The 16,231-nt window shown below is 36.7% G+C and overlaps 2 protein-coding genes across 2 annotated transcripts; both read right to left on the reverse strand.

The window, feature by feature from the left end:
• Positions 1–103: 103 nt before the first annotated feature.
• Positions 104–6,890, reverse strand: fbxo30a (F-box protein 30a). The gene is made up of 3 exons (XM_048191048.1): positions 6,712–6,890; positions 2,402–4,466; positions 104–2,303 (listed from the first exon to the last, which is right to left on the reverse strand). The coding sequence occupies exons 2-3, from the start codon at positions 4,418–4,420 to the stop codon at positions 2,100–2,102; spliced, it is 2,223 nt and encodes a 740-aa protein (XP_048047005.1). The 5' UTR covers positions 4,421–4,466; positions 6,712–6,890; the 3' UTR covers positions 104–2,099.
• A 1,344-nt stretch (positions 6,891–8,234) lies between these two features.
• On the reverse strand, positions 8,235–16,127 carry si:dkeyp-110a12.4 (pancreatic secretory granule membrane major glycoprotein GP2). Its single transcript, XM_048191056.1, has 9 exons — positions 15,404–16,127; positions 15,062–15,150; positions 14,860–14,964; positions 11,093–11,253; positions 10,660–10,795; positions 10,269–10,363; positions 9,619–9,784; positions 8,627–8,738; positions 8,235–8,545 (listed from the first exon to the last, which is right to left on the reverse strand). Exons 1-9 carry the CDS (start codon positions 15,477–15,479, stop codon positions 8,373–8,375), a joined length of 1,113 nt encoding a protein of 370 aa, XP_048047013.1. The 5' UTR covers positions 15,480–16,127; the 3' UTR covers positions 8,235–8,372.
• Between the last annotated feature and the right edge of the window lie 104 nt (positions 16,128–16,231).

Consider the following 16,231-nt stretch of genomic DNA (forward strand, 5'->3'; position numbering starts at 1 on the left):
AAATTCATTTCTCTGCCAGCTTTGCTTAATGATTTTTAAAAAAAATCTTTGACACTTTGTTGGCTGCATATCTGAAGCTTAATAAAACAACACACCGGCAACCTGGATTTCTTCACACTTTATTAAATAATATTTAAAAAATGCAAATGATGATACATATGAAGTTAACCGAGACGGACAAAGTTTTTGATTATTTACAATAGAAAATGGGGGGGGGGGGGTTGAGACATGCATGAGGTCATATGAAACCATAAAGATCACAAATATGAAAACTGTTTTACAAAAGTGACGGTTTGGAGATGAAAGTGAACTGACTGTACACTAACTTTCAAAATAAAAATACAATGAAACCACATAGTAAATAAGCCAACCAAATCTTTTCCACAACTCTTCTTTAAATACCTGAGTCCCCTCATACAATGGTATATATGGCTGGAAAACCTCGAGTAAATATATTTAAATAAATGCAAACAATTCTTCAAAAACAAAAATTGTCTTCCCACTGTTTACACAATATATGAATGCATTTTGTTCCTTTTGGGGAAAAGATAATTTTAGAAAAAACTAACAACATGGTGCACATCAACTGATGTCAACTCTGATAAATTCTTTAAAAATAAGCATTTTATGTCTCTTCAGTTTTTCAAAGATGCTAGAAGTAGATTATTTCGAGAATTATGCTCTATTTTCATCACTCAACACAAATATAAGGACCGTCATACTCAAGATTTGTAGAAAGCACATGAAGTAAAACATCACACAGCTAATTCCTTAAAAAATCTCAGCTTAACCTAAAAACAAGGTTGAGATAATTGCTCTCTCTCCAGATGAAAATATTGCAACATTTCAGAATGTTAACAAACTAAAACATTGTAACTGCACACCTGAAAAGATACAGTAAAACTGAACTGTAAACTCTGTCTTGACTTTGTCAACAAATAAAAGTGGAAGAATCACAAGCTAATATCAAGTTTCTCACAGATAAACTGTCTATAATGGCATATGCTTGATGTTAAACCCCTGAGACACAAAAAAGTACATCTGCACATGCACTGTGTGCAACCAAAGAATCCTGACAGGCTACAACTGCAGTCTTGTACCTGTCCTGCAGGTTTTGTGCAGCGACTCACAATCAGGAAGATTATAAAATGTAATTTGTCAATCAGCACATGCCATCAACATAGATCAAGCACATTTACATGTGTTTTACTTTTCAAAAGACACAGAGGATGACCACTGGAAGTGTCATGTGTGACGGTATCAAAAACTTGATACCATAAATGGTTCTAAGAGAAATTACTGTAATGTGTTAGTTCTGCCAGACTGACTAAAAGGAAAAATGTCTAAGACTGTCATTATAGACTTCTGAATGTATGAGAGAGAAATTAGGAGATTAAAGATTAAAGTTCTCAACTGGTGGTTTGCAGATCTGTTCGGTGACAGCAGTGGAAAAAAATGCTTATAATCAAATGCAACTAACCATATAGTCAAGCACAGGTAGAATGGTGAAATAAATAGACTTATAAAGGGAGAATGCTTCCCATATCTTATGCTTGCTATCCAAACAAACTGTATTTTGGAGCAAATTCATCTGTCAAATTAAATGCCAAAATGGACGGTTTGCTTGAAATTCAAGGCAACAGTAAATATGGGATATGCCTGATATTGTGTACAGTCAACATTTCATGTACAATATAAATCTGGGTCCAAAATAAAACCAGTTGAGAATCACTGATCTACATGATAGAAACACATGAATCCTGCATTCTTGCTTTACAGAAATGCACACAATGGTTTTCCATTTGGTCATCACCATTTAACAATTCAGTGTTTCTGGTTTGCAGCTACATATCTCAACAAAAGCAATGAATTTGTAAAAAAAAAAAAGAAAAAGAAAAAAAGACTGAATATATTGTATCAAAAACACAAGACAGCACAACCATCATCAATACAACAGGTAGATATTGTTAAAAAATTCATCACTTCCAAAAGTGGTTTATTAAGTTGAGGCTCGTTTTAATGATTATGTTGCTGTTCACCAAAACACATAAGGCTTGTTGTATTATAAAATGAAATCCTCTTCTGCATTTGACTACAGTCTATATCACCGGTTTAAGCACTGAACGTAGAGAGCGTCCCTCTTTAGTAAGTTCTCTTGTGAAACTCATGCATGGGAGTGGGACTGCTTCTTCCCTCCGTGCTATCGTGTTATACTTGCACGTCTTGAGGTGGTCGGCCATGCTGGAAATGTTGGCAAACTTCCACTCGTTCACAGTGTCAAACGCAGTACTGAACCGCCACACCTAAAACCAAAAAAACACATCAACGGCTTAGATAGTAAAAACAATTTTTATGCTTGGTGTTTTAAGAAATATTGACAAGGTGAATACTCTCCGATTACCTTGTCTTGTATCTGCCAGGATGAGGTTCCATCAGCTCGCTTTGTCTTCCCCCAAAGCAGGACCACCATGCCACGGGATTTAAGAAGACTGGCACACACTTCCCTCATACTGCAAGACACTCTGGAGAGTTGGCACAGGCTAAAGCCGTCCAGGAAGCTTGCAATGTGCTGGAGTAACTCAAAGGGCAGGTCACTAAGGTGGTCACAGTTGGACCTAAACTGACAGGTTTTAATTCTGGATAGAGGCTCATCAGGACAAGCTGCTAACCCAGGTTGCACTCCAAATGAGCCCAGGTGTCGGTCATGGATTATTCTGAAACCCTGTACTGAAGGGCAGAACCTTCTTTGCGAGTAGGTGCATCCATAGTAAGCCAACGGGCACCTTTGCTCCATCCAACCATTAAGGCCAGCATGGATGTCCCCATGGACATTCTTAAAATGTGAAGAAAACTCATCCCTGCGAAACAGCTGTCCGCAAACAAAGGTGAACATTGAGCGCTGTTTGGTCTGATAGCGAGCCACACACTCCAGAACAAGGTCTAATCTGAGGGTGTGGAATGGACTGGGATTGGAGAGTTGCGGACTGGCGTGGTCGCAGGCAGATGCTGAGGCAATGTCCCCTACCATGGTGCTGGTAGCCAGTATGGCAGAAGGGAAGGAGAAGGTCTGTGTGCCAAAGTCAATGCGATACCTGTCTACAAAGCGGCTGTCCGAGATGCCCCTACCTCCGGGTGAGTCCCCCAAACAAAAGAGCAAGGCAGCAGTGATGAGGTCAATGCCGTGGAGACCCATTGGATCATCTGTCAAGTCAAGGTCCGACGTGTCCACCGCCTTGTCCTCCATCTTGGCTTTGAATAAATAGGGGTTGGATAACAGAGCCCTTCGACCGTTGACTGTAAACAAATTCATGCCCCTGAGTACCTGGAGATTCTCCAACTTGCGTTCCAGCCATCGGTCCTCAATTCTGAAAGGCAAATGGTGCAGAACATTGTTGTGCATCAGGTTAGGCAGAGGGATGGGCAAAGGAAGAGGTAGCTGGGGCAAGTGAGCCATTTCTGGATCCTCTGCTAAAACAGGTATGGAATGATCAGGTAAAACCTGCCTAACATTTGAAGAACCATTGACCCTTTCAAGTCTGACCGGGTTGTCACCATCCCCTTCATCATGAAGTCCACTGAGTTCTATCCCACCATTCACCTCGCTTTCTTCTTCAGAAGATTCACCGCATCCACTGTTCTCCAACCAATCATCTCCTTCGTCTTCAGGGTCTACTGGAAAAGGACAATCAGCACCACCTACTGCTCCCAGATCGGAATCTGAATCAGTGTCACTTTCTTTCGTTGGATCATTCCTAAAGTCTCCATCGCCATTTCTGACACCATTGCAAGCTCCAATCGGTTCCTCCCCATTGGGATCGTTCACAATCAAGTCAATATTCTTTCCACTACGGAGAATGTCCAAAGTGGCAGCAAAGCTTCTACTGTTTTCCACTGAAGCTGTGTAAGGTCCATCATATGATTCCTCGTTCATTTCAATCAATTCATTTTCGGGGTCCTGGGGACTGGAATTGTCCTGATTTTGCTCTTCCAGAGCTTTTGTCACAGTGGTCACCACTTTAAGTGACTCCAGCAACATTCGCTGATCCTGGAGGGCCAAAGCCACATCAAGCTGCTCCACGTCAAAAACCTCCTTACTCAAGTTCTCATACGACTTGTGATCTGTGTAACTCACTGGCCATCGATTCCATTCCATAGTGCAACACACAACACTGGCTGGGCATGTTTCAAGGTGCTGTGCCATTTTGACCCTGGCAAGGGTAAATGGACATCCGAATCCACGGTTCAGACATGGGACTCTTTCGTACGGACACAGTAAGCGGTGTTCATTCAGTTTGCATGAATGGAAAACAGCCCCACACACAAGAGGGCATCCCATGAGGTCACAGGAAATGCTGGCCTCCGGTCTTGTCATACATCGGCGGTTGACACATTTCAGGCAATGGATATGAAGCTCCTCCATTGAAAATGTTAGTGAGTCGCTTAACTCAGATAGGCTACGACAAACACTGTGGAAGAAAAGAAAACAGACTGTTAGACCTGATCTTATTTTGGATACACATGTGGGGTGTCTTTGTATACAACATCACATGGCTTAACATCTATGCATGCCATTCATGTGGAAAGTCCCACTGTCTCTTAAAAGGGATAAGTGTAAATCAGAACCAGTTGCCCTCTAGCAGTGTGTTTACTAAACCATTGCACTGCCATTTCACAACTCTCCTTATGTTGCACGGTCACGCCGGTTCTTCGAGGACTGAGAAGGAACATGACCCCTTGTTTCTGAACGGCATGTTACAGGAATCAGGCATGGCTTCCAAAAGAAACACTTCCATAAAAATCTTGCAATGTCATTTAAGAAGCTTCTCTCTCTCTCCAACATGACAAGGCTTGGCTGGACGTACGCAGTTAGACTCAGCCGGCATGACCTAAATGCAAACTGTCTGAGTCAGTTGGGGTAAGTAAGGGGGGGGGGGGGGGGGGGGGGTCCTGTCATACTGTGGTGTAAGCTTTGAACTATCGAGCTGACTTTCAACATAGTCCTCGTAATACCAGCTGGGCATAAACATTGTGAAACGTTTGTGTACAATGCCGGCGTGTCATACTGCCACATGTCTTGTGATGGCTTCTTTTGAAACAGCAAAAAACATCTGAGGATGTTTTTTTGAACACTAGGTGTTTGGTATCTAGTGCTCATGTGCAATATAACAGTTGCACAAGTAATCGCTCTTAAGTACTTAAAACAAACAGCATGCTACAGCATGTCAAAATGATCCCAAACATGACATGACTTGAGGATTTCAGTCTCAAAGATGTGCAATACAGAAGTAGGCTACATTTTTGTGCAAGAACCTATGGGTTCATTCAAACTTGCACTACTGACAGTTATTAGACATTTGTGTTTATTAACAGATATTTGTTGTTTAAAAAAACCTATCACAATTCAATCTGATAGTCCGCAGATGTATATTGATGCATATATGAAACAGGCTCATTTGGTTGCATTTTATTTTGTGCTGGAACAGAAAGCAGATGATATACCTATTCATGTAAAGCACAAAATAAATTCAATCCCGTTAAAATTGTAATAGGTTCATTTTAAACATGTTGCTAATAATAAACAAAAATGGATAAGTAATTGTCAAATAGAGCGCACATAGCAATGCTTATTCTAATAATACTAGGCTATATATAATAATATAATAATTTTCAAATGACAGGTAATGTGAAAATTCATGAGCTACACACAGAAACTCCAGAAGTTTTCCAAAAAAGACTTATGCTTAAATTAACCACCTTACTGCAAGAAATGAAAGAAAATATGACAGAAATGTATAACTCTTACATAATAATAATATAAAATAATAATACATTTTATTCTTAATATATAAAATTCGGATGGGATGCAGAATGATGGAGCCTTATCAAAACCAAAGTGGAGAAAGGAGAAATATTTATTTATTTTAAAAATATTTTAATCTTATTACTTAAAATATTTAGAATTTAAATTGTTATTTAGAATTTAGAAACTGTTTTTTTTTTTTTTTTTTTTTTGCTTAAGGTGTACGCTATGTGCTATGTATTGAACTTATACTGTAACTGACATGGAAAAACAGATCATTAAATAGTTAAATCTCATTATTTTTATGAAAACTACTCATTTGCCAAAAAGCGATAGCTGACAGCTCAAAGGTCTAAAACCTGTGGCTCTTACAACTCCTAAACATGACGACCCCAAATATGACATGAAATGATAATAATGATATGATTCAAAACACGAAATGTTTCCCAAATATGACATGATGCCAATCACGTTTACAAATGCACTATGACTGAACTCAATCCAGTCAAACTCCCGATGAAACCTGATGCAGCTTTTGTTCTTGCTTCTAAACTTAAGTATAACCACTGACAACATGAACCTGACAGTACCATGATCACCTATAGATCAATAATCAACGATTTAACGCAAATGAACCATCCTCACAGTATTTACAGTATGACAGGTCAATGTTTTCATTCGTTTAACTGACAAACACAAAGCCTTTTAGCATTAGCTGGTTAGCTGCGAACTGCAGGATAAAATAATAAACGACACACATACGCAATTAATAAAAGTCGTAGACTGACAAACATATATCATGTTAAAAAAGGGGGGAAATACGTATTTTGCTATTTTAACAACGACCGGGTCTATTTGGTTGAAGCCGGTGAGGAAACTAATCAAAGTAAATAGACATGAAAGTATCTTACCGTCAAATCTGTGACGAGTCTTCAGTAGTTTGATATTGGACAATGATGTGTTTAATTACTTATTAATATTTCATCGAGTTAAATGACAGAGATGATGTTTTCACTGCTGTCTGTCCGTGTTTCTGTTGAAATCTGTTGTCTCACTTTACTTAAGTGAACTGAGGCCCTAGATGGGCGGAGACTAAACAGACATACCCACACAAACAAAAAGTGCCATGATAATACCATGCTGTTTAGATACCATAGTTTTCAATATTTTGGAGTACCATGTAAATGGCATCATATGGTATAAGCACCCCAGTACCATATGATGCCATTAACTGTACCAATATGTCCTTCTATTGTTTTTTTTGTTTTGTTTTACAATTCAGTCTCTTAACCCACTGACTTCAGAAGCGATGTTATCCTAGACACAATGGTTTTCATACTTATTTGAAATAATTATGTGTACTTTACTCTAGCCCTAACCCTCACAGACACCTGTGGATATCAGTAGGTTTAAGACAAAATATGATTTGGCTGATTTTTAGTGAGGATCACTTCAAATGTCCTCAGAAGTTGTTTTCAACATGTTTCAGTATATTTGGAAATTAACACCTATTTCTTTTCATTTATCGAGCGTTGGGGAGAGATTTTAAGACCTGTCCTAGTCATTCATTTATGCAACAATGGCCATACAACAGATTGCATTACAAATACAATAGATTGCTTTGTTAAAACCATTAGATTGATCTACCTAATAAACTAATTTATTACCAATATTAATGTATAAAATATTAAACAAGCATTATTATACAAATATCAACAAACTTTTGGTTTCTAAGAACTATAGTCAAAATAATACTTCATGTTGTACAGTGACCCTCAGTACTTGTCACACTTAAAATTGCACAAATATCATTGCATTAGATAACTAAATATCAAACTAACTGCATCCAAAATCGCATACTTCCCTACTATATACTAGCCAAAAAAACAGTATGTGACAAAAAGAAGTATGTCCGAATTCACAGTAGGCTACTCATAAAAGATGTAGGCAAAAAGTTCCCGGATGACCTGCTACTTCCGGCGAGATTCTGAAGTGTGTACGATGGACACTTTACTATCCCATGAGGCCGCAGGAATGGCAGCGAAGCGATGGAACTGACGCTGGAAGGTCACATGATAACGATAGCATGGCGAATGTAGTATGTCTGGATTTGGATTACATTCATACTACACACACTCATATGATATACAGTATAGAACATACTTTTTTTTTAGAGGCCGTGAAGTAATTACTTATAAGCACCTACTCAAGAGAGTATGCGATGCTGGACAAAGCTAAAGATCTAGAGATTTTCTCTTAACTGACTTTTCTTCAACATTTTTGCTCAACATCTTTGAATCAGCTGGTGATGTTTAGATGTATGAAGTCAGTTCTCATCAAGTTCACACAGGTGTCTCAGCAGACAATCATATTACCTATGAGTTCCACTGATGTTTCAAAACCACAAAATATATTTGTAGAAAGTAAGCTGTTAGAAATTCAAAAAGCATTTTATTTATTTCACAATAAAAGACAAAAATAACAACTACTATAAAATGCACTACAGGTTAGCAGACAACACTTCCAAATTGAACATATTTCATTCAACACTGTGTGTACATGAGATCCCAGGTTAGCTGGCCACCTCTGAGATATGGTGGATGTTGGAGAGGGTGAGTTGGGCCTCTTGGGTCGGATACGAGTTTCTGCTCTGCAGCCAGAGTTTCCCAAAAACTCCTGTGATGACAATCAGGATGAACAGCAGACCACCCAACACAAAAGTTTCGACAGAGGGCATATCTGAACCTGAAAGAGGAGATGTTCAAATAGACATTAAATATAGGTCTGAGCACATTGATAAGTATGGTGAGTGTTTATAAGACTTACTCAGACTAGTGTTCTCCAAGTTAGCTTTGAGCCTTCTGATTGGTCCATATGAGACTGTGTGAGATGCAACATCCCTGCGTGTCCGTATTGATACATTTTCAGCATGGCAGTTCTGTGGTCCAAGGGTTTAAAGTTACTAAGATGCAAACAATGTTTCTCAACTTCTACATTTCTAAAGGCAAAGTTCACCAAAACAAGAAAACTGCCATTATTTTTTCACCCTCATGTTGCATTTGCATGTTTTTTTCCCCCTATGGAATATAAAAGGAGATTTTTAGGTTGGCGATTCAAATTGGCAAGGCCTAAAAAGGATCCAAAGTTCAGGATATCAGAATTTAGAAGATTTGGGATATGTACACAAGTCATATGGACTTCTTTTATGGTATAGTACTTTAAAAGTGTTTTTGTGTATTTTATTTACCTTGACAGATTCATAACCATAATGCCACAGAATAACTTTGGATAAGCATTAGGTTCTTTACTGTTCAGGTCAGTAAGATTAATAAATCTATTTTACAAGGATGCATTAAATTAATCAAAAGTGACAGTACAGTTCTTTACATTGTTACAAAAAAATGTGAATTTTAGATAAACTTTTTTTTGTTTAACTTTCTATTCATCACAGAATCCTGAAAAAAAATGTCTTAGTTTCCACAAAAATATTAAGCATAACAACTGTTTACAAAATTGATGATAATAATAAGAAAAGTTTCTTGTGCAGCAAATTAGAAGGATTTCTGAAGGATCATGTGACACTGAAGCAATGATGCTGAAAATTCAACTTTGCATCACAGGAATAAATTACATTTAAAAAAACAATATTGCAATAGAAAACAGTGATTTTAAATTGTAATAATATTTCAAAATATTACTGTTTTTACTGTATTTTTAAATTAAATTAATGCTGCCTTGATGAGCAGAAGAGACTTCTTTCAAAAACATTAGGGACCCCAAAACATGTGAATGGTAAATAGGTGTCAGTGAGGTCTTACAGGCTGGCACACTCCTCCTGTGTTATGACAGATCTGGACATTGCAGTGCAGGAAAACTGTGTAGGAGCTGCCAACAAACTTGAACATTTGTATCCTGAACAGAGCTTCTGGTCCTTGACCGTTCTTCATCACAGCTAAAGTCTGGTCATTCCATAACACTGGACAGCTGATGTGAAGAGAAATGTTGTCAATATGATATCTGTACTCAAGAAATGATATTTAAATTGGACATGTTTTCTCTATTGTTCCCATAAATTACATGCTTCATAGATTTTCCCTGGTGCAGAATCTCTCTGGGTAGTCAAGGATAAGCACAGCTGTTAAACTGAAATGCATACGGCCGGGCGCAGACTGTTGTCACATGACATACTTTGTTTAGTCACCCGCTCCTTTAGCAACGGTTTGAACAGCATGTCTCAACAACATCCTTTTACACCACTGGTGATAATTATGACCGAATGAAGCACTTAAAACACGAGCAAAGGAGTAATGAAGCTGTGAAGGAGGGCATTTTACAGAGGACAATAGAAGGGAGTTAATGAACAAAATGTTTTTAAATCACTAAAATGTAATGCCTGAATCACAAAAGCTCATGTCAAACATATTAAAAATTAATGGCTGCATTAAAAAATGTCGATTATGTCACAGACCTGTCCTTAATAAAGGTGTGCTGAATATTGCTGTAAGGGTCGTTGGTTGGTGTGGCCCAACATCTCTCCACTCTCAGAAAAAGAGTCGCTGGAATCTGCAAGATAAAAGTCCAGAAAAGCTTCATTAGCACATTTAAAGATGTGAACTCCATTAGAAAATAATTAAGGGAATTTTGTTTGGCATGTTTAATTTGTGATTCAAAGTAGTAATGATGGATGGATGGATGTTTTAACACAAACAACATGACTAATGAAACAAAGCTTTGTTCATCTGAAAACAAAAAGCTAAATATAGTTCTCCGCTGCAGCATAAAGAAAATGCACCGCAGCTTTCATGAGAGCCCTTAGTAGCTTGTAGTTTGTAATGTCACCTATTCTGCTCAACACACACCATGTAAACCTTGACGTAGATGTTTTCCTCAAGTGTGAGAGAAGGAACAGTGGTCCATTTATCCTGAAACTTTTCATCTTTATAGAGCAGCATAGAAACCGAGAAATTTCCATCCTCCGTGTTTAGAGTGATTGTCCTGTGGGGCAGAGAATGTTAAAAGGCTCATTGAACAGGCTGAAAGGTTCGCTTAATGAATATTGAAGGAAACACTTGAGCTAGACCCCAGGGCAGTCTTTTGTTCCCATTAGCTTCCTTTATTGTGTTTACATACAAAAACAATTAGCGAGGGGCTCAGCCTTTTTTAAGCTTGGAAAAACAGCGATAATTACAGCCACTACTACATATAGAGTGCTGGAGTCCCAGACATACTGAGCTTTGAAACAAATGTTGCAGACTTAATTAACTGGTGATGTCATGACTAGAAGAAGCTCACCGGACATCCACTCTGATCAAATTTTCCCCGTTTTGCTGCTGGACCATGTAGTTTATGGGGTATCGGCACCCAAATGTGATGTTGATGTAGCTTCTGGTGATGACATCTGTTTCATTGTTACGGATCGTGTTGGTGAACATGATGTGAGTATCATCTGATACCTGGGAGAATTAAAACAGAAATAAAAAAATACTTTAATGATTGAGTAAATCTATCTGAAAATCAATCAATCAATCAATCTATCTGAAAATCAAGCTATCATCTATCTATCTATCTATCAGAAAATCAATCTATCGGAAAAATAAATCTATCAGAAAATCAATCAATCAATCAATCTATCTATCGGAAAATCAATCTATCGGAAAAATCAATCTATCTATATGAAAATCTATCTATCAGAAAATCAATCAATCAATCAATCTATCTATCGGAAAATCAATCTATCGGAAAAATCAATCTATCTATATGAAAATCTATCTATCAGAAAATCAATCAATCAATCAATCTATCTATCGGGAAATCAATCTATCGGAAAAATCAATCTATCTATATGAAAATCTATCTATCAGAAAATCAATCAATCAATCAATCAATCAATCTATCTATCGGAAAATCAATCTATCGGAAAAATCAATCTATCTATATGAAAATCTATCTATCAGAAAATCAATCAATCAATCAATCTATCTGAAAATCAATCTATCATCTATCGGAAATCTATCAGAAAATCTATCGGAAAATCAATCAATCTATCCATCCATCCATCCATCCATCCATCCATCCATCTATCTATCTATCTATCTATCTATCTATCTATCTATCTATCTATCTATCTATCTATCTATCAGAAAATCTATCTATCAGAAAATCAATCAATCTATCTGAAAATCAGTCTATCTGAAAATCAATCTATCATCTATCTGTCTATCGGAAAATCAATCTATTGGAGAATCAATATATCGCAAAATCAATCAATCAATATATCTGAAAATCAGTCTATCTGAAAATCAATCTATCATCTACCTATCGGAAAATCAATCTATCAGAAAATCTATCTATCTATCTAAAAATCTATCATCTATCTGAAAATCTATCTATCTGAAAATCTATCTATCATCTATCTGAAAATCTATCTATCATCTATCTATCTGAAAATCAATCTATCGGAAAATCAATCTATCATCTATCTATCGGAAATCTATCAGAAAATCTATCGGAAAATCAATTAATCCATCCATCCATCCATCCATCCATCCATCCATCCATCCATCTATCTATCAGAAAATCTATCTATCAGAAAATCAATCAATCTATCTGAAAATCAGTCTATTGGAGAATCAATCTATCACAAAATCAATCAATCAATATATCTGAAAATCAGTCTATCTGAAAATCAATCTATCATCTACCTATCGGAAAATCAATCTATCAGAAAATCTATCTATCTATCTATCTATCTATCTATCTATCTGAAAATCTATCTATCATCTATCTGAAAATCTATCTATCATCTATCTGAAAATCTATCTATCTATCTATCTATCTATCTATCTATCTATCTATCTATCTATCTATCTATCTATCGGAAAATCAATCTATCATCTATCTATCGGAAATCTATCAGAAAATCTATCGGAAAATCCATCCATCCATCAATCCATCCATCCATCCATCCATCTATCAGAAAATCTATCTATCAGAAAATCAATCAATCTATCTGAAAATCAATCTATCATCTATCTGTCGGAAATCTATCAGAAAATCTATCGGAAAATCTATCTATCCATCCATCCATCCATCCATCCATCCATCCATCCATCCATCTATCTATCAGAAAATCTATCTATCAGAAAATCCATCTATCTATCAGAAAATCTATCTATCAGAAAATCAATCAATCTATCAGAAAATCAATCTATCATCTATCTGTCTATCGGAAAATCAATCTATTGGAGAATCAATCTATCGCAAAATCAATCAATCAATATATCTGAAAATCAGTCTATCTGAAAATCAATCTATCATCTACCTATCGGAAAATCAATCTATCAGAAAATCTATCTATCTATCTATCTATCTATCTATCTATCTATCTGAAAATCTATCTATCATCTATCTGAAAATCTATCTATCTGAAAATCTATCTATCATCTATCTGAAAATCTATCTATCTATCTATCTGAAAATCTATCTATCGGAAAATCAATCTATCAGAAAATCTATCTATCAGAAAATCAATCTATCAATCTATCTATCTGAAAATCAATCAATCAATCAATGTATCTGAAAATCAATCAATTGGAAAATCTATCCATCCATCCATCCATCCATCCATAACAAGGCATATATTAACTTTTCAGAGTTTAAATAAGTCTCAAACTTCAAATTTTCTTTAAACTGTCCAAGTATTCATATTACATATGGGTTAAATAACCATCAGACATCAAACTATTCTTCATACGACTGTACCTTACAGACTACACTAACATTCAAAATTTATCTTGACACGTTCCTTTTGTAGTTTATGTTGAAATTCTTGTGATACATTTTGTCTTGTCTAACTTCAAATTGCAAAACAACTCTTGAGATTAATAACGTCTGAGTGACATTCACAGGCCAATAAAATGTGATAAGTTAAAGGGCAACAAGAGAAAACAACGTGCTATTGAAACTGCCCCCTACCAAGTCCGGTAAAACAAACTATAATGCCCTTTTATTTCCCTGACTATTACAAACGCGCCTCCTGATTCAGTAAACAATCATCTTCTTGATACTATCTATCAGCAAATGTTTGTGTTATTTTCTTCACATTTTTTAGTTTAAATAAAAAGATGCACTGGGAGCAGAAAACTGCCACTCTAGATCCAATTCTCAAAAGCTGCTGATTTAATAAACCAAGGATTTAATTTTTCTAATCCAACAACGCCCTACATTAACCAGCAAGTTTAAACAAAGCTTGTAAAACTACTAAAGGGGGAAAAGGGGGAATTTGTCCCCTCTCAAAGCCACGTTAACCTTTTACTGGCTTTACAAGAAATAGTCTGGTGAATCCTGAGAGAGGCTCTCAATGATACTCGTGGTCTCAAGTACAGATTTATGCCGTGCCCGAGTGAAGCTTGTCCTCTGGGTTGTGGTAGCGCTGTTTGAGGCTGGCTGTAAGGCAGAATAAAAGGACGACTATAAAGTACGACACTGAATTATGGCCGGCTTATTCACCACGGCTGAAAACACAGTAATCATTTCCATATAAATCAGGATAATTTAGAGCCGCATGGCTGTTTGCCCTCCCCTCTGAGCTCTGAAAGGACTAGCCAGCCAATTTGGAGGGAAACGAACAACACTCTGCATTTGCATAGTGAAAAATAATTAAATAAATAAAATTATTCCTAAAAAGGAAATCAAACCATTACGGTTGTCACTTATTACAATGCACATAATTATGAACATGGTTGAGATGTATAACATTTTATTATTAGAATTTTTTTTTTTTGAAGGTTTATTCTATGAATAAATCACATGGTCACCTTTCAGCCTATGAAGAGATTGTAAAATAGGGAAATTTACTGTTTGCATTTTTAGGTTTAACAGCCAAACAGACACCCGATTTGTAGTTTGTCTTAATACAACAAGTGTTTACAACCTTTTTAAGAGTCTTTAATGTTGTGACATCAATTTGTAATTGGCTAAGGACATTCCCCAGTCACTGAAATCGTCTGAAGTGGTTTTATGATTATACACAATGCCTTGGTGACACTAATGAGGATTACCATAATAGTGCCACAGTCTGTGAGGTTTGTCTTGATGCTGAAGACATAGTCGTTCCCAACCTCAACACCTCGACAGTCAGGATCATTCAGCTGTAAATCCCAAACCTGAGTAGACATAACAGTGGAAACAGTTTAATTCAAGTTCAAGCATGTTTTATTGCAATCGATTGAATTATTTGTGATATAAATGGCATGAACGTACATAAACAGGCGGCTCCTTCTTGAGAAAAAACACACTAGGAATGATAACTTGCATCTGATCATTGGTGCAAATGACTGTCTCATTGAGTTCTAGAATAAAATAATAAAATAGAAGGAAAGAATGTTTAATATCCATAATATTTTGTTTAAATATCCAAATATTATCCAAATATATATATATATATATATATATATATATATATATATATATATATATATATATATATATATATATACACACACACATACATATATATCCCCAAACCCAAACCTATTTATATCTATGTAATAATAAAATTATGCATTTGAATATTTCTGTATGCATGTGTTGAATTAGACTTACCTTCATCAATCTGCACAGAAGTTACTGTCCATATTGAGAGCAAAGACCACGTCAGAACCAGAGTAACAGGTGTCATCCTTAAAGCAGATTCTTTCTGGTTTCTTCTCCCCGGAAATTCAGTTCCGTCTTCGGCCTTTTCCACCAAATCTTCTCTGTGATCACCTCGACTAGCTGTCAGAGCCAGACGTAGTGCTTGCACTCTCTCCAGCCCTCCAAAACACAGCTCTAATGAAGTGGGAACCTCCAGTTACTTTGGAACACAGGCTTGAATGATGTCCAGACCAACAATAAGATTCCACACATGAATAGGACAAGCTGGGGGAGACCAAGGTAACACCAGCCAACTAGATTTCAGGCAAAAGCAGAACAAAAAAAAAATACTACCGACAACCCACTTAGCAGACACCGCACTACATGTCTCAGTGCGTTGGTCGACAAGGAGTTTGTTTGTCATGCAAAGGGAATGGAGGTACAGGGGCAGTGTCTTGTTTTATCTCACTCTTTTGTCTGTGTAGGTTTTTAAAGGGCATGGCAAACGCTTTACAGTGTCGGGAACCCCAACAACTCGCTTGAAAAGAAATCCCATCAGACTGAGTCAAGGGCAGTTCAGTGACATCTTTGCAATGGGGTTAATGTCTTCAAGACTGTTTGGACAGACAAAGAGGTCAGTCATTCAACCTTGTGAGGGAGACTTTCAAATTTTAGATGGTAAAATGCAATACGATTGCATTGCGATCGATGCCTGAAGTGAATTTTCAGGGGTTATTCAATAAAATGATCAGTCTGCTAAGCATATTTCCCTGAGAGAGAAAATTACATTGGAAAACT

Source organism: Megalobrama amblycephala, linkage group LG5 (genome assembly GCF_018812025.1).
Source record: "Megalobrama amblycephala isolate DHTTF-2021 linkage group LG5, ASM1881202v1, whole genome shotgun sequence".
Classification (NCBI taxonomy): Eukaryota; Metazoa; Chordata; class Actinopteri; order Cypriniformes; family Xenocyprididae; genus Megalobrama; species Megalobrama amblycephala.